The 18,247-nt window shown below is 42.6% G+C and overlaps 1 protein-coding gene across 3 annotated transcripts in view; it reads left to right on the top strand.

Moving 5' to 3' along the window:
• GALNT7 (polypeptide N-acetylgalactosaminyltransferase 7) overlaps positions 1-18,247 on the top strand; it is a 120,136-nt gene that overhangs the window by 87,709 nt on the left and 14,180 nt on the right. For all 3 annotated transcript variants that reach the window (XM_075197693.1, XM_075197691.1, XM_075197697.1), the window contains exons 7-8: positions 3,391-3,508; positions 17,906-18,028. In XM_075197693.1, the coding sequence (XP_075053794.1) occupies positions 3,391-3,508; positions 17,906-18,028 (241 nt within the window). The remainder of the gene's footprint in view (positions 1-3,390; positions 3,509-17,905; positions 18,029-18,247) is intronic.

The raw sequence follows: 18,247 nt of genomic DNA, 5'->3' as shown, positions 1-18,247 counted from the left end.
TGTTCTCTCTCCACATGCTCAATTCGCTTGACAGATAGCAGCGTACTTGTACTGCAGATGTGGTGCTTGGATACCTTCTAATAATATTAAAATTCATCCGTTTCAGCACTTTACTAACCCCTGCATATCTTGTGCCTGCATGATTAATGTACATAACTGTATGTTTTGTTTTCCACACTGGAGGAGAGACTGGCTGTCATAATTATAAAAGAGGTAATATAAAGTAAATAATGTAATGTATGGAACTGAAGGTGAAAGCTTGCATCCATGGCTGGAGGTCCGCAAAGGCAAGTTTCCTCAGTAAAGAATAGGCCCCATTTAATTAATGTATGTAAAAAGTTTTGTGGGGGGTTTTTTTGTTTTATTTTTAAGTCATCAATTAATTCAGTACAAGTTACTGCAATTGGAAAACAAAGTCTTGTCCAAATTGACTGGTTTTCCCATTGCTTGCTAAACAGAACACATCAAGAGAAAACCAATAGAACACGATAGACATTTGTTGTGTATACTTTGCCACGTGTAATGACGACGCACAGAAGTGATACATATGAATGCCAGAAATGTTCCTTCAATGCTGTGCATTTCATCAGATCATTTTATCAATAGATCTCTATCCTGCCCCTTTTCGCTCATGGTTTTCTCTCGTCTCGTTCCGTTTATAGAGCAGTGAGCGAAACTGCTAGTCTAGACAAGCCCTTATCAGGATGAACAGACCACTGTGCTACTGGCTAATGTCATGAAAGAGGCAGCAGCACATACAATGTGCTCCTGCCTATGTCCAAAAAGCTCAATCCTCTTCCTGTTACATTTCTCTACAGCTGTCTGTCCCTAAGGTTCTGTACGTTCTGTAGAATAATTGACAATGCTCAGGAATCTACACAGTATGATTTTAAAAGTGGAGTAAAGAAACAAATGGGGACATTTAAGAAAACTGTTCTGCAGGCAATTTTCTAGAAAAGGAGGTGTTGGCCATAGCATCCAGCAATGCTGTAGCTGGTATTGGGAATTTGGCTGCCCAATAATACCTGATGGATATGAATTGGATAATTATTGGGTGTGATGGTAAATGCGGTGGAAAGATGACTGCCATCAATGTGTGTGTTATCATCTTCCAGCCACATTAACGGTGATGCCGGAACTGTTCTGGCCTATTCTTATCCAATTTGTTCCTGTTGCTGAAGGCTTGCATTAAGCTGCAGGATCGGACCATTTGGCATTTTTTAGTACAGTTTAGAAAATTAAAGCAAATGTCTGTTTTCTATGGGCAAATCCACTTGTTTTGCACAGTTTTCTTTACTCTCCCCCAATGTATCCAACATAAAATAATCAAACCCATAATTCGGCACTTTTACAACGTGTTTTAAAAAAGTATTCTAGCTTAACAATACACCTCATCTTAATTATTGTCCCTTCCTCCCTCTACTGATATCCCCACTGTTACCTTATACAAGAGCGTTGTGGATCCCCACATTGGTGACATCTGCCCAGGATATCTTTCAAAGTCCGTTGGCGTTCTTATGGAAACAGTGAGGCTCTTATTATTGATCACAATCCGGCTCTCATTGGCATAGAGCTATGGTTGGTTATTGAAAAGCGGCACATTACTCTTGTGTTCCGTAATATGAAATATCTAGTGAAAAAGCCCCTAGTGCTGGCAATAATGTATGTTTTGGAGATCCACAGTTAAGGTAACAGGTGGGCCACCTACTGTGATATGGTGTAAACATAAACGGGTTATTTTAAGTGACCTCAATGCCTAGGTAGAATGATAGATAAATATGTATTGTTTTTAAAGAAGGAAACTGTTGTAAAAGTTTGCTCCCCTAAAAGTAGAGCTCTATCTAAAATTCAACATTGCAAACTCCACACAACACTAAATTTTAAAATAAAATGAGGCATTTCACTTGATTGAGGTACGCCATTGTTTGTGTCCTCAAAGTTATCACTGTCCCTGGTCCTGTTTATCAATTGACCAATCCACCTAGGACACTTTGCAGAACAGTCACTTTGTGCACCTCCTGCCTAACATAGCAGCCTGTTACAGAGAAGAGGATTCTGGACATATGTAGTATATGTATAATATTCAGCTCAGTAATGCTTAGCCTTTGATGTATATACAAGTTAACCCGTGCATGATACTCATGCATTCTAGTCAAATCAAGCTACTTAAGGTGCTTAAAAGGTTCTTGTCATGCATTTGGGCCTAGCCCAGCCCTCCTCAGGGGAAGAGCGTTACTTCCCGACGCAAGCGCCCTTTTTTTAACGTGGTTTTGTCCACATGTCACCACCTCATCATTTTTCTCCATCACCTCATCCTTCATCTTCATCGCCACATCCTTCATCAAGCTACTTAAGGTGTTAAAAACTCCCCACTGTCACCCCCGGCAACCACCAACCACTCCCAACTGTCACTTCTCCTTCACGAAATATATAGGTCAGTGTATAACTCTGCCCAGCAGGTGGCGCTGCAGCTTGGTTTTTTTTTCCCACACACACCACTAGGCATTTATATAGTAGATATTTCAAGTAGTGGTGTTGTTGCTCTTTAGCACAGCCACTACTGAATTCTAAGTTTTGGGCACAGTTCTAGCTATACAGCTATATTTAACTTTAAAACACTAATTTTGGATTTATTGCCCTTTAACCATCACAGAAGTGCCTGTAAATACTTTGAAACTATGTAGGTTTTGAGGATTTTAGTTGAATCTTTCTACTCCTCATGTCAGGGTTATGGCCTACATTCACTAAAATTCAATCAATTACACTCTCTAAACATCCAACATAGCACCGCTAACATTTAGGGGAATTAAAATAACATGAGCAGAGATCTCAGGCCAGACATCGCAGTGGAGTTTAATCACGGCGGTATTTAACTGAATCTCCCAATTTATGTACTTTGAGTCTCTTTTAAAACCCTTGCCACCATTGACATTTTTAGGTCATTAGACCTGTCATGCCATAATCCTTACCACAGTTGACCATTAATTGTTTATTAACATTTGTTATTAATAGACACACAAAATGCACTGCAGTATAGTTTTGAAAGTAGTTTTATTAACATTACAAACGTCTGTCCTCTTTGCTCATAAAGAGATGTAACACTGGTCAGAATTGAAAAAATGTAAATATAAAGTTTAAATATAATTTAAATTTAAGTAAATTATTTAGAGACATATAGGATGAATCTGGTTATTTCTTTATTATGTGAATTGCCGTTTTGCCTTTTAATACTGCTTGTACTTCATTTTGATGGATTTTCCCACTTTCTGAGCATGCTTGCATTTCCAAGGTTAATTATACTGTCTTTGCATTTAAGTTTCTAGATATTTAATTACACATCACATCATTGTGCTGTTGGATAACAGTTTATTCCATGCAATTGTTCTGCAGGTCACCTGCCATGGCTGGAGGATTGTTCGCCATTGAGCGAGAGTACTTCTTTGAGTTAGGTCTTTATGATCCAGGACTTCAGATCTGGGGAGGAGAGAACTTTGAAATTTCCTATAAGGTACTGTAAATGAAAGGAACTTCTTTTCTGTGTATGCTATGCATGCAACCTAGTGTAAATAATGTGTTTTAAAAAATAATAATGGTTTTGACGAAAGCTGGCCCCACACTCTGTAATATCGGCAGTGATATTGGCCAGCTGACCTGATATTGCAGCTTGCATGCCCACCTCCGTGTGAGACCAGATTGGACATTCATCCATTCATTCAACTGCAGGATCAGCCTGTGTGTAGCCAGATTATCGGGCTTGTTCACCTACTTAGTTGTGAAGGTATGGGTCTGGAGCACTGGCCAAGCTTTGGCACCGTAGCTGTTGCTAAATTTTAAATCCCATGACTTTTATTATGTGAATATTAACATGTTTTGTTATATTTTGACACTTGCAGTAGCTTAGGAATCAGTGATGAAAAATGGCGTCCCTGTGTGGGGAATGTTCTGGAATGTAGAGGACCACACATCAACCCTTACAGTCACAGATCGGGGATCATTTATGACAGAAAAATAATAAATGGTGCAGATGTTCTTACTTTTACTCACATAAATATGTTCCCTCCCCATCATCATCATCATCATCATCATTTATTTATATAGCTCCAGCAGATTCCGCAGCGCTTTACAATTGGGAACAAACAGTAATAAAACAATACTAGGTAATACATACAGAGAGGTAAGAGGGCCCTGCTCACAAGCTTACAATCTATGGGAAATTCATGGTTCATCTGCTCAGACACTTTTGTAGAATCATTTCTAATGTTAAGCGTCATTCATTTCATCATTGATAAAGATCTGTCTGATTTTGTCTGATGTTGACAATCATTTAACTATTATATAACTCAGGAACGTAATAGGACATGGAGGCTGTCATATTTAGGGATTTGTTTTGTAACATAGTAGTTTATTTGTTTACTTACTCTATATTATATTTCTAGAATAAGCAATTGGCATTCAATCTGAAGTAGCAAATGAGCGCAGAACACCTGAAAATCAGGGGGAAAAGCTTTGTCACCCTGCAGAATCAGGAATGCCTTTGTTGTTTTTCCACCTCTCCTTATTTTATAGCTCACAAAATAAAATCTGGTTTTAGTGAACATGTTTGCTAAATTGTGACCATAAAATGCCAGATCCCACCAATCATCAATATAAATAAGTTGCTCCTTTGCAAAAGCTGCCATCTTTCTATGCATAGCACAAAAGCAATCCTGTGACATCAGTGGAGAAAATGCTATTGTGCTTATTAACACTACACTACTTGTAAATGACAGTGAGATCAGACCAATCATACATTTGTTTTCACTACATTCCTATTTGCACCTGACTGATCAAAGTAGTATCTGAATGATTGCTTCTAGGTAATAACACATTGGGTTTGTGAATTGAAATTGGATGGAAAAAAAAAAACCCTCTAAAAAGATGCACAGAAAAACCCATATACTGAACTAGACTGAAGACACGTCCGCTATATCCCAGTACTATATGGACCAAGTTTATGTCAGGCATCCATTGGATACAGTTACCCCCAATCAGGTCGTAAGCGCAAGAAAAGTTTTTAGAATTCGCTATTAGTTTGATTTAAATAAATAAAACCTCTATAATACAGTATAATCTTCCTTGTCGTCTACGAATGAAAGTAGCAAAAAATGAATTCTAAAATATGCCCACAGAATCCTACAGTATAGGTATGATGATCAATGAAGAAAGCACCTATAAACATCAAAGGCCGATCCGCAAACAGCCAGTCAGAAGCATCTAGCTAGTGCTGGCGAGCATCATCGTAAGCGGTGTGTATTGGCACCCCAAGTAAAGTGGCAATTGACAGGTGTTTCTGCACCTCCGTGCGCGTCTGCCTCGGGTCACAGTTACACAAACACCCCTAACTCGGTCTGTGTTTGCACGCCCCTTCCCTCCCCCATCCCACCTCTCCAAGCATCAGGAGGTGCAAGTGTCAGATATAGATGCGGACGTAGGTGTTCACTTGTTTTTTGTTTTTTTTTTACAATCTTACTGTGGATTGTTTTTTTGTAACATAACACTGTGCCATTTGCTAGTCCTGTTGGGATTGAGTTTGATGAAACCAACAATGGCATTCAGTTAGCACTCATTGTTTATATATGGTGACATTTCAATATCCAAGCTGATATCAGGCAGTTGGTCCAATAGAGCAGCTATGGAGCCCCAAAATTAATCAGATAATGATCCCATTGAAATCAGTTAGATCGTGATCTAACTTGTCGGTAAGTACTTACCTGTGCACACCCAGGGCTGGCCGTGGTGAAGTGTCTTGGCTGTTGTCCGTAGGGGAAGGGTGGGGTGGTTGGAGCGTGGTTCGTAGAGCCGGTTCATAGTAGGGAATTTAGACTGTAAGCTCCAATGGGGCAGGGACTGATGTGAATGAGTTCTCTGTACAGCGCTGCGGAATTAGTGGCGCTATATAAATAAATGATGATGATGATGATTCCTTGTGTGCCAGGCTAGGGGTAAGTTGGTAAAGTCTTGAGTACAGAAACCATATGATTCAGACAGCCGAGGTAGGTGATCGAGAGTGGGTTGACTGTGCATAGAGACACAGGTAGACAGGGAGAGGTGACTGAAAAGGTGGTAGTATGGAGAGCAAACTGATAGAGGAGGAAATATAAGGACAGAACGAATAGTAAAGGAAAGTGCTGTCTGAAGATGACCACCATTGTTTGTGTTTTCTGACCACACTAAAGCTGGGTACACACTGCTGCATTTTATTTTAGATGCGATTTCTGTAACGATTTTACCAACCACTGAAAGTCCTGATGATCTTGCAGATTCATGTGTACACTCCTACACAATTTACCTTCAGATTTGTGCTCTTCATCTGCTAACCAACTGCTGAAAAGATGGGGACTCTGTACACTCTCTATCTTGTCCGACATAGTTGATCGTGATTGTTAGGAAGTTTATAAAACAAATCAACAGATGCGATGTGTTTTGGTATGATAAAACATGATCATGGACATGCACATATCTGACCAAACAGTTGTTTAGCATGTGATCTGCGTGATAATTGCATCAGTATATACCCAGCAGATATCAGTGGACACTGATAGGAAGTAGTGAGATGCAATTGTACCTTACCCAGTTTGTTTGACATTGTAAGATTGCATTTCTAGTTTAATTAAAATGAAAGTTCACAAACACCAGGGGCAACTTTGCTTACAGATGCGGTTATGCTAATAAGCCTTACCTTTGGTCAGTAGTGTGTATATACTAGTTAGAGGAAGGATATATTTAATGTAAACCTCAGACCAGGGGAAGACTCCACTCATCAGCCTATTTTAAATGAAAAAAAATTTAGGTGACCCAGCCCAAGGTAGCAGACTATAGGACTGGCCCAGGGGGCAAATGCCCCCCATTCCAGCCTGCCCCTGCCTCAGACCTCAACTTGCATATGTAAAAGAAGATAGTAAAGACTCACCCTCAAGAGCATCTTTATTTTGTTAAATAAACATCAACATACAGAATTATAATGTACCCAGAATTGTTTGTGTTGATATATAATGCTGTTGTAAGGTTGGCGTACTGATCTGACCCCTCATTCCCAGAATGATCAGAAGTACATGGCTGTGTTACGCACCCTCTCCTAGTGCTGAATTGGGACTTTCATTGTATCTCTGCAGATGTCATTTAAATGTGAGTTTTAGAATGTTTGTGTTGATTATGTGTTCCCTTCAGTAATTACAATTGTCACAGTCTCTTGCAGAGACTAGTCAGTCTTGTTTTAAAACTAAACTAATTATTTGCTTTTATGTTGGTTAAAAAGAAAAAGAGAAAAAAAAATGCTTTAAATACTGGCAATTCTATATTGTAATTACTTAACAAAAGCAACCTTCCTGTATGCAAATTATGGCAAGCTGTTCCATTGTCTGCATTCCTTCAGTACATTGGAGACATGTAAATGAACTGTACAGCCAGACATTGATTATTTTCTAATGGGCAGAGCTAATAGCAACTGATAATTTACACCTTTCATGTAAGATAATTGAACTGTGTGAGTCCCTCAGAGAATTGATGTTTCAGGAAAGAAATCATCACATTTAATGAAATTATTGTGTAATTCTATGACCTTTTTTCAGTACATATTGGAATGCAATTACAAAGAAAGGAACAGGACACACTATTTTACAATATAGAAGGAATAGTAATGTATTAACATTTGTGCCACTATTGGACAATATAGAGACAGCCGTTTTGTAAGATGTGATGTCATTGTCATAGATGACTTAATCTGACAAGATGCTTCGTTGTAGGCATTACAGTTTCTAACTCCTTCTATGTTGCCTAAAATTATGTATCTTCAAAATAAATAAATATAATATTCACAAACATTTGTTATTGCAAGAGAAATGCAGCTGGCATATTATCAATTCTCGCAAGTCATGATCCATGTTATAATGATAGAATAATTGCCTGAGGCTGTTGCAAAATGGAAGGTAAAAAGGCAATTCCACATTCTTCCCTGTGACATTGTACATGATATAACACTAATACTCTCAGTGCTTCAAGTTTGATGGCAATCACTGTGCGTTTCCAGTGAAAGGATCAGGACTTGTGGGTAACCTGGTATAGACTAGGGGTGTGCACCGGCCACTTTTAGTGTTTTGGGTTCTGATTAGCTTGAGGTTTTGGGTTCTGATTTGTTTTGCCAAAACACCCCACTCAAGGTTTTGGTTCTGATTTAGGGTTTTGGGTTCTGATTTTTTTTTTTAAAAAAGCATAAAAAGTGCTAAAAACCAGTTTTTTGTTTTTTTTTCACTCCTACGCTATTATTAACCTCAATAATATTCAATAACAATCATTTCCACTAATTTCCAGTCTATTCTGAACACCTCACACCTCACAATATTGTTTTTAGGCCAAAAGGTTGCACCGAGGTAGCTGGATGTCTAAGCTAAGCGACACAAGTGGGCGGCACAAACACGTGGCCCATCTAGTAGTGGCACTGCAGTGGCAGACAGGATGGCAGTTTGAAAAACTAGGCCCCAAAGAGCACATAATGCCAAAAAAAGAGGTGCAAGATGGAATTGTCCTTGGGCCCTCCCATACCACCCTTATGTTGTTGAAATAGGACATGCGCACTTTAACAAACCAATTATTTCAGCGACAGGGCCTACCAAACAACTGTGGCTGAAATTATTGGTTTGTTTGGGCCCCCACACAAAAAAAGCTATTCATCTCTCCCTGTACAAACTAAACTGGCTCTACTGAGGCAAGATGTCGTCCTCATCCTCATCCTCTGATTCCTCGCCCCCTTCAGTGCGTACTTCCTCATCCTCACACATTATCAATTTGTCCCCGCTGGACTCCACAATCACAGGTCCCTCTGTAGTCTCTGGAGGCCAGTGCTGGTCTTGATTGAAGAATTGATAATTCATTTTCATGAACATCATCTTCTCAGCGTTTTGCGGAAGCAACCTCCTTCGCCATTCACTGACCAGGTTCCCCGCTGCACTAAAAACTCTTTCGGAGTACACACTGGAGGGGGGACAACTCAGGTAAAATAGAGCCAGTTTGTACAGGGGCTTCCAAACTGCCTTTTTTTCCTGCCAGTAAGAATAAGGACTGTCTGACATGTCTACGTGGATGGTGTCAGCAAAGTAATCCTCCACCATTTTTTCAATGGTGACAGCATCCAATGCAGCGACAGTAGACATGTCTGCAATGGTTGGCAGGTCCTTCAGTCCGGACCAGATATTCTCTGCATCCCCGCCAGCGGGTCGTTTATGGAATCTCAGCTGTTTCCTCGCAGCCACAGGTGTGGAAGAAAATGAAGGAGGAGCTGTTGGCATGTTACGGTCCTCTTCAGAGGACAATCTCCTGACCAGCAGGTCTTTGCACCGCTGTAGGCTTGTGTCCGCCGGAAACAGAGACACAACATACGCTTTAAACCGAGGATCGAGCACGGTGGCCAGAATGTATTCCTCTGACTTAAAAAGAGAGACCACCCTCGGATCCTGGCAAAGCGTAAGAAGGCCTTCATCCACAAGAGCTACATGCTTTGTGGAATCGCAATGCTTTAACAGCTTCTCCCTCACTTTCTCCAGCTGCTTCTGCAACAGCCTGATCAGGGGAATCACATGACTCAAGCTGGCAGTGTCGGAACTGACTTCTCGTGTGGCAAGTTTAAACGGCTGGAGAACCTTGCACAACACGGAAATCAGTCTCCACTGCGCTTGACTCAGGCGCATCCCCACTCCTTTGCCTATGTCGTAGGTGGCTGTGTAGGCTTGAATGGCCTTTTGCTGCTCCTCCATCCTCTGCAGCATATAGAGGGTGGAGTTCCAGCGCGTCACAACCTCTTGTTTGAGGCGTTGGCAGGGCAGGTTCAGGCTTTTTTGATGTTGTTTGTGTCTGCGGTAGGCAGTGGCAGAATGCCGAAAGTGTCCAGCAATTTTGCGGGCCACCGCAAGCATATCCTGCACACCCCTGTCACTCTTCAGGTAATGCTGCACCACCAAATTTATTGTGTGGGCAAAACATGGCACGTGCTGGAAATTGCCCATATGTAATGCTCGCACAATGTTACTGGCGTTGTCCGACACCACAAATCCCCAGGAGAGTGTAAGTGGGGTAAGCCACTGCGAGATTTTTTCCCTCAGTTTCTCTAAGAGGTTGTCAGCGTTGTGCCTCTTATTAAAACCGGTGATACACAACGTTGCCTGCCTTGGAACGAGCAGGCGTTTTGGAGATGCTGCTACTGATGCTGCTGTTGCTGCGGAAGGCGATGCATCTACCCAGTGGGCTGTCACAGTCATATAGTCCTTCGTTTGCCCAGAACCACTTGTCCACATGTCCGTGGTTAAGTGGACAGTGGGTACAACCGCATTTTTCAGAGCACTGAGGACACTTTTTCGTACTTCTCTGTACATCCCGGGTATCGCCTGCCTAGTGAAGTGGAAGCTCGACGGGATTTGGTACCGGGGACACAATACCTCCATCAACCGTCTAAATCCCACTCCACTGATGGCGGACACCGGACGCACATCTAACACCAACATAGCAGTTACCGCCGCAGTTATCCGCTTTGCAATAGGGTGACTACTGTCGTACTTCGTGCTCATGGCAAACGACTGTTGGACGGTCAACTGTTTGGTGAAAGACGTAGCGTTCTTGCGACTTCCCCTCTGGGAAGATGACCGACTAGCAGCAGCGGCAGTAGTAGACGTACCGCTGCAGGATTCCCCGGAAGAATCCCGGATTGAAGAGGACTCAGTCTGGCTGGTGACATGGCCTGCAGGACTATCTTTGATGGAGATCGTGGAGGAAGTTGATGAGGAGGGTGTTGGTGGTGTGTATACAACAGGACCAAGGGATTTAGGTGTCCCTGGACTGCTGACGGTCCTAGCCACAGGTCCTGAACTAAACACTGAATTATGAAGGTTCTTCAGGTGACGTATAAGGGAGGATGTCGCTAGGTGGCCAAGATCCTTACCCCTGCTTATTTGAGCTTTACATAAGGTACATATGGCCATACATTTGTTGTCCGGATTGGGATAAATATAACTCCAGACCGAAGAGGTGGCTTTTTTGGTCTTCTGACCAGGCATGACGATGGGCTTTTTCATCCCATGGACAACAACTGTTTTCCCCCCTGGTGCCTCATTTAATATAACCACATCAGCATCCTCCTCGTCAAGTTCCTCCTCAGCGCCAGCTACACCAATATCCTCCTCCCGGTGTACAACATTGACACCTTCATTATCCAAATCTGTAACTGGACTGTGGGTGATCCTTCCAGCATATGCAGAGGGCGTGCTGCAAATGGTGGAAGGAGCCACCTCTTCCCGTACAGTGATGGGAAGGTCAGGCTTCGCAACCACCAACACCCTTGGTCTCGCCTTGGGGATTTGTGATGCCATCTCTTTAGAAGGCAGAGTTGTTTGCTGTGTTGTTGATGACAGCTTAAGTCTCTTAAATTTTTTAGAGGGGGGGGGAGGAGGAGGGCTTAGATCCTTGGGTGAAGCTGAACCACTAGTCATGAACACGGGCCAGGGCCTAAGCCGTTCCTTGCCACTCCGTGTCGTAAATGGCATATTGGCAAGTTTACGTTTCTCCTCAGATGATTTAAATTTTCTTTTTTTGCTAATTTTAGTGAACTTTGGCTTTTTGGATTTTACATGCCCTCTACTAGGAGATTGGGCATCGGCCTTGGCAGACGACGTTGATGGCATTTCATCGTCTATGTCATGACTAGTGGCAGCAGCTTCAGCATTAGGAGGAAGTGGTTCTTGATCTTTCCCTACTTTATCCTCCAAATTTTTGTACTCCATTATATGCAGGACAAGAGAGCATACCCCTAAACCACACACACCCGGCAAAGGCTTTAAAAATTATATGCGGCACAGGACAGTACCACTGGACTGGAGTTATACAACAGTACAAATTCCTTTATACTGCAGGAACAGTGAACGTAGTTTAACCTCGGTACTAATATTTCTGGACTGCAGAAACAGTGCACGTAGTTTAATATTGCAGTACTAATATTTCTGGACTGCAGGAACAGTGAACGTAGTTTAATATTGCAGTACTAATATTTCTGGACTGCAGGAACAGTGAACGTAGTTTAATATTGCAGTACTAATATTTCTGGACTGCAGGAACAGTGAACGTATTTATATATTGCAGTACTAATATTTCTGGACTGCAGGAACAGTGAACGTAGTTTAATATTGCAGTACTAATATTTCTGGACTGCAGGAACAGTGAACGTATTTATATATTGCAGTACTAATATTTCTGGACTGCAGGAACAGTGAACGTATTTATATATTGCAGTACTAATATTTCTGGACTGCAGGAACAGTGAACGTATTTATATATTGCAGTACTAATATTTCTGGACTGCAGGAACAGTGAACGTAGTTTAATTTTGCAGTACTAATATTTCTGGACTGCAGGAACAGTGAACGTATTTATATATTGCAGTACTAATATTTCTGGACTGCAGGAACAGTGAACGTATTTATATATTGCAGTAGAAAATTTTTTATACTTTTTTTTGTATTTTTTTTTATTATTTTTGTATAATTTTTTTATAATTTTTAAATAACAATGGACTTAGTAGGACAGAGCATAGGACACAGCACCACTGGACTCAGCAGGACAGAGCACAGGACACAGCACCACTGGACTCAGCAGGACAGAGCACAGGACAAAGCACCACTGGACTCAGCAGGACAGAGCACTGGACAAAGCACAACTGGACTCAGCAGGACAGAGCACAGGACAAAGCACCACTGGACTCAGCAGGACAGAGTGACAGGACAAAGCACCACTGGACTCAGCAGGACAGAGTGACAGGACACAGCACCACTAAAAAAAACCAACCTCCCTCTTCCCTGATCTTAGCCTGACTGAAGATGGCGGCGGCAAGCGGGGAATTTATACAATCCGAGTCTCGCGAAATCCGACGGCGGGATTTTGAGTCTCAGCCTCGCTTTCACTTTTTCTCCCCGCCGGAAGTCCCCGAACAGTGCTCGGATCGCCCTCGGATCCGCACTGTTCGGGTGGGCTCGGATTACGATAATCCGAGCCCGCTCATCTCTGGTATAGACAAGGGCAGCGGGTCACATTAATGACCGCTAACTTGTAGACATTGAAGCTTATGATGCTGGCCACACACGCTGCAGTATTGCAGTTGATATCTGGCAATGGGCACAGTGTCCTAACAGACGTGACTCCTCAAAGAGTAAATGGCGCCTGATTCATTAAGGAACGTAAGTCCCGTTATGTGCTGTATTTTTTGTAAAATTGCTCTGCACATGCTCAGAAGCAGACAAGACGCCTGTGAATGCGCTTCATCTTCTAATGCAGTGGGCACTTCTGACTGTTTACTATTTCAAGGGGGGGAAGGAAGGGACGTGTGCACATAGGCAATGTACAGTAAGGGTGTACCAAGGTCATGCACACGTACGTTCGTATGATTCAAGCTCTGGGCATGTTTCAGGTACGTAATCTTTGATAGCGTATTCATGCCAGAACATGTGTTTGCAATTAAGAATAACTGTAAAAATGCATTTTATGTACAGTACTCATTAATAGCATCCTGATAAATGTATTTCATGCAACAAAAACATTTTTTTTAAAATGTGTTTTAATGATTAACAGGTGTTTATTTTTTTTTTTCTGTGTGTTCTGATGGAACTTTACATTGCACATATGCATTGTGAGTATCCTGCAGAGGGCTGTGTTTGTCTGCATAGGGCAAGCGCCGTATAGGCAGAGCGTATTTATACTGTATTCAAAGGTTTCTTCAGATCCGCTTGTACTTGAATACGAGTGTATGTGCGTGCAATTTCCTTCAGAAAAACGCATATTCACTTTGCGTTCCTTGCTGAATCAAACCCATGATGCCTAATAATGCTCAGGGTCGATGAGTATTGTAGGGCAGGGATCCTCACTGATCTGTACAGTTACCAGTACAATATGCTGGTTTTAAAAGAGCAATTATAACATTATATGTTTGTTTTCAAATATAGATTAGTGTCCAGTGATCAATGTTAATGTTTTTGTTTCTGTTTTATTGACTTGGAATTGCTGTGTAATAGCCTTAACCACTTGCTGACTGATCACAGAATTACGACAGTCTATGGCCCTATAGCTCTGAGGTGACAGTGGACCTGGCTGTCACTGACACCTGAATGGTCTCATAAAGGCAGAATCAGAGTCACTCTGAACGCCAGCACACTGCGTCTTGCATGTACAAGCTTCTACTAGTCCAGACAGCAACTGATGTAATCATGTTAGTGTGCCTGAGAGATCTCTTTACCAAGATAACCACTTCCCAAGCATGACAAGACCTCATCATGTATTTAGTGCAAGGCACCTGGGCAATATAGTGTAAATATTACACTCACTGACTGTCATTCCACAACTTCCCACTTACCCTCCAAAATTTGTCTTCCAATCTCTGGCTTAGAATGATGCACTTGGGTACATAGCACTCGTGTGTGAACACAGCATATCATCATGGAACAAAGAATAAAAACTTTTAAAGCAACATGTCCATCTTCTTGGACCCTATAACCTTATCACACCTTATATAAAATATTTGCCAGTACTGTACTCTGTAGAACGTTGGTGTAAATGTTTCGGGTTACGTTCAGTGGTGGAGCACTGCATCACCAGGCTCCACGAGCCCTTACTCTGCACTTAGAAGAGCAAAACTGGGGCCTCTTCTGAGCATGCGGGGGACAGGTGCATGCTCGGGGCTGCACTTCACATGTGCCTGACCACATGCTTCACTGAGAGCAGAGCAACGGGCTCTAGAGGGTGAATTGGCATTTCCGGGGCGCCCCTCACCTCCGAGCACCTTAGCGGCTGCAACTCCTGTAGTTGTAGTTCTGCCACTGGTTGTTGTTATTATTATTATTATTATTAACCTTTATTTATAGGGTGCCACATGAGGTTCACAGCGCCGTACAGAGGGCAAACAACAAGACAGTACATGGTATAACAGTACAATACAGTAAACAACACTACAACTCTCAACACCGCTACTGGAGTGCAAGTAGTATATTCAGCGCAGGCTGACAGCTGTGCCCATTAGCGTGAGCATAACTAACCGGTTCAGAGCCAATGAAAGAGGTGTACAGACAATGGAGGACTGGAGTCAAAGGGCAGAGAGACCTAGTAAGAGGTGTGCAGTGCAGCTGGTGAGCAGAAGTTATAGGTAATGAGAACTGGGGGGAAGAGGCCCTGCTCACTAGACCTTACAATCTAAAGGGAAAGTGGCAGACAATCTGTTGATACAAGGGGGTGAGCCAATGTAAGGGGATCTAAGGGCAAGAGTGGAAGAGATGGAGGATGAAAGAGGGTGAGGTATACTTCATGGTGAAATGGTGGAGGACTAGTTGGCTTGTCTAAATAAGTGGGTTTTTCAATGACCGTTTGAAGCTATACAGACTAGGGGATAGTCTGAGAGAATGAGGGAGGTTGTTCCAGTGGTGGGGGGGCAACATGGGAGAAATCTTAAATAAGGGAGTGAGATGTGGTCATTGGCTGACATTAATTTGGAGGAGGAGGGGGGCTGCAATGAGACCTATGGGGAAGTAGGGGGTCTGCAATGAGACCTATGGGGGAGGAGAGGGTCTGCAATGAGACCTATGGGGGAGGAAGGGGTCTGCAATGAGTTATATGGGGAAGTAGGGGGGCTGCAATGGGACCTATGGGGGGAGGAGAGGGTCTGCAATGAGACCTATGGGGGAGGAGGGGGTCTGCAATGAGTTATATGGGGAAGTAGGGGGGCTGCAATGAGACCTATGAGGGTTGAGGGGGTCTGTAATGAATCCTATAGGGGAGGAGGGGGTCTGCAATGAGTCCTATGGGGAGGGCTGCAATGAGACCTATGGGGGGAAAGGGGGGGGGGCAAAAGTGAGACCTATGGGAGAGGGGGGCCTGTAATGAGAACTATAAGAGGGGTGGGGACTGCAAGGGTGAGAATTTGCACCAGTAAAAGTGACAGGGCAGCAATGGGAGTGTTATGTGCGTATTGTCGCTAACCAATAACTATTGTCGAACCTCGATTTGTGTTTCCAAAGCACAAAGATTTATTCGCAATAAGTAGAATAAATATGCTCAAGCGAAGTAATAGTAAATACAGCCGTTACTTATCGCAGGCGCTCTGGATCCAGTGCAGTCATTCAATCCTGAAGTCTGGGGATAAGATGTCTGCACTCTGGATCACAAGCTGCTGCTTATATACACAATCAAATACAGTAATACAAATGAAGATGGTATAGCTTGCATCTATTGGTCCAGGTCTCAGGAATGTCCAAGGGGTTGTCAATCATTGGCTGGTTCATCCTAAGGAATCCAAAGGAGGGGGTCATCTCTGCAGGGGGTATGCTCTGCTCTTCCCGCCAAGATTCCTTAGTCTTAAGTAGTTCATAATTCCCTATCATTCATAACTTGTGTATGCACTCTGCCATTCCCTCACAGAGTGAACCAAACAGTAGGATATGTAACAAGGTTCATTATGATACCACTCATGATGTTATTCCTTCAACCCGTTCCGTGTATTTCACTAATATGCATGTAACTCTGATATAACATATAAATACTACTATATTTCGACACAACTAACTATGTGTTGCAACTACCATTAATGTGTACTATTTTATAAGTATGCGTGTTTGTGCGAATGTATGGTAAAAGACCAATTACTGTTGCTGCCACGTGTAGTGGATGCATACGCCCTTTCACGCCGTAGTGTGCCCTTGTACGTCGATGCGTACCGTGCGCATCTTTTCAGACAAAGACAACCAAGTTTGCTAGACTTTAATTGAAATGACTTTATCCAATTTGCTGACTTCGACAGGAGAGACACGGAGGGTGCTGCAATGAAAGGATTGAAAGGGGAATGGGAGAAATGAGGGCAACAATAACCGTTTTCCTCTCTTGTGAATGATGACACTGTGCCCTACATTTTAGACAATAGGAGAATCCCCCCCAAAGCCTTAAGCCTCTGCTTCAGGCCAACAACAGAATTACCTTTCCAAGACCAAGTTGATAACTGCTGGCACTGAGTCTTTACATAGCAGCAACAAGAAGCATCAAGTTGTGAGGCACACAAAGGCTCTGCCATGGCTTATTTGGAAATTGGGTTGTCCACCCGATTATATCAGGGACCCCAACAGTGCAGGACAATGGCATCCAAGCGTGGGATCCCCACAATTCAGAGAAGAGGTTGAACGGTGCTGGGGGATTACCTATAAAATGTATGGAAGGTAGAATATGCCTCCAATGTAATTTCAATCCTCACCAGACTTATCTGGCTGAGAGTAGTAGGAGTTATGATGCAAAGCCCAATTGATTTCCTTATTGTAACATGATCAGGGGAGGGCTGGCAAATTTTAGCCCGTAGAGCAAGACTCGACTCAGCAGCCTATTAGGAACATTTTAAAAGACAAAAAATGCAGGTGTCCCAGTGATCCAGCTCAAGGAAGCCCACTATGGGACGGGCTGGGGGCAGATGCCCCCAAGCCCATCCTGCTCCTGCACATGATTAAAAATGAACTGTAGTGTTCTAACAGTTTGTTTCCACACTCCCTCTTCAAGTAGTAAAACTGCCTGGAACCCTTTCCCAGAACCCCAGTTTTACGTTCTCCCCAGCACTGCCTGCTCAACCTGTTGTCCAGGATACTGCATATGGAGCATTCTGAAAATGAGCTGTCCAGATGCTGCTGATTGGAGGAGAATTCCATGTTCCAATCAGCAGTGTGGAACTGCGTCACTGAGCAGTAACTTGGTAGCTGTTACATCTAGGTCGTACCAGCCAGAGAGATTACTTTTAGTATAAATGTGTTTTTCAACCCCTTTATGTCCAATTAATTTCTTTGTTTGTAACATGTTGTTTTTTTGTTTTTTTTTTTAGATCTGGCAATGTGGAGGAAAGTTATTATTTACACCTTGTTCACGTGTAGGGCACATTTATCGTCTCCATGGTTGGCAAGGAAACCCACCTCCAGTCTATGTGGGATCATCGCCAACGCTCAAGGTCAGTTATTCTATGACACAACCTATATTCTATGTACCAACCAAAGATTTTTACGTTGTTTAGATCCTTACAGATTACATTTCTACATAGACCATGTAAGTGTTTTATCCGTGAAGTGCCATTTTGGTGACTGAACCAATTTACAGTGTCATACCTCCGTGTCACTAGCTTCTTGTGAATGGGTAGCCTGCATTCTTATTGATGATTGGTTCAGCCCAC

The sequence above is a fragment of the Mixophyes fleayi genome, chromosome 1 (genome assembly GCF_038048845.1).
Source record: "Mixophyes fleayi isolate aMixFle1 chromosome 1, aMixFle1.hap1, whole genome shotgun sequence".
Lineage (NCBI taxonomy): Eukaryota > Metazoa > Chordata > Amphibia > Anura > Limnodynastidae > Mixophyes > Mixophyes fleayi.
Note: the sequence above shows the minus strand (reverse complement) of the source record. Positions and strands in the feature narration are given on the sequence as shown.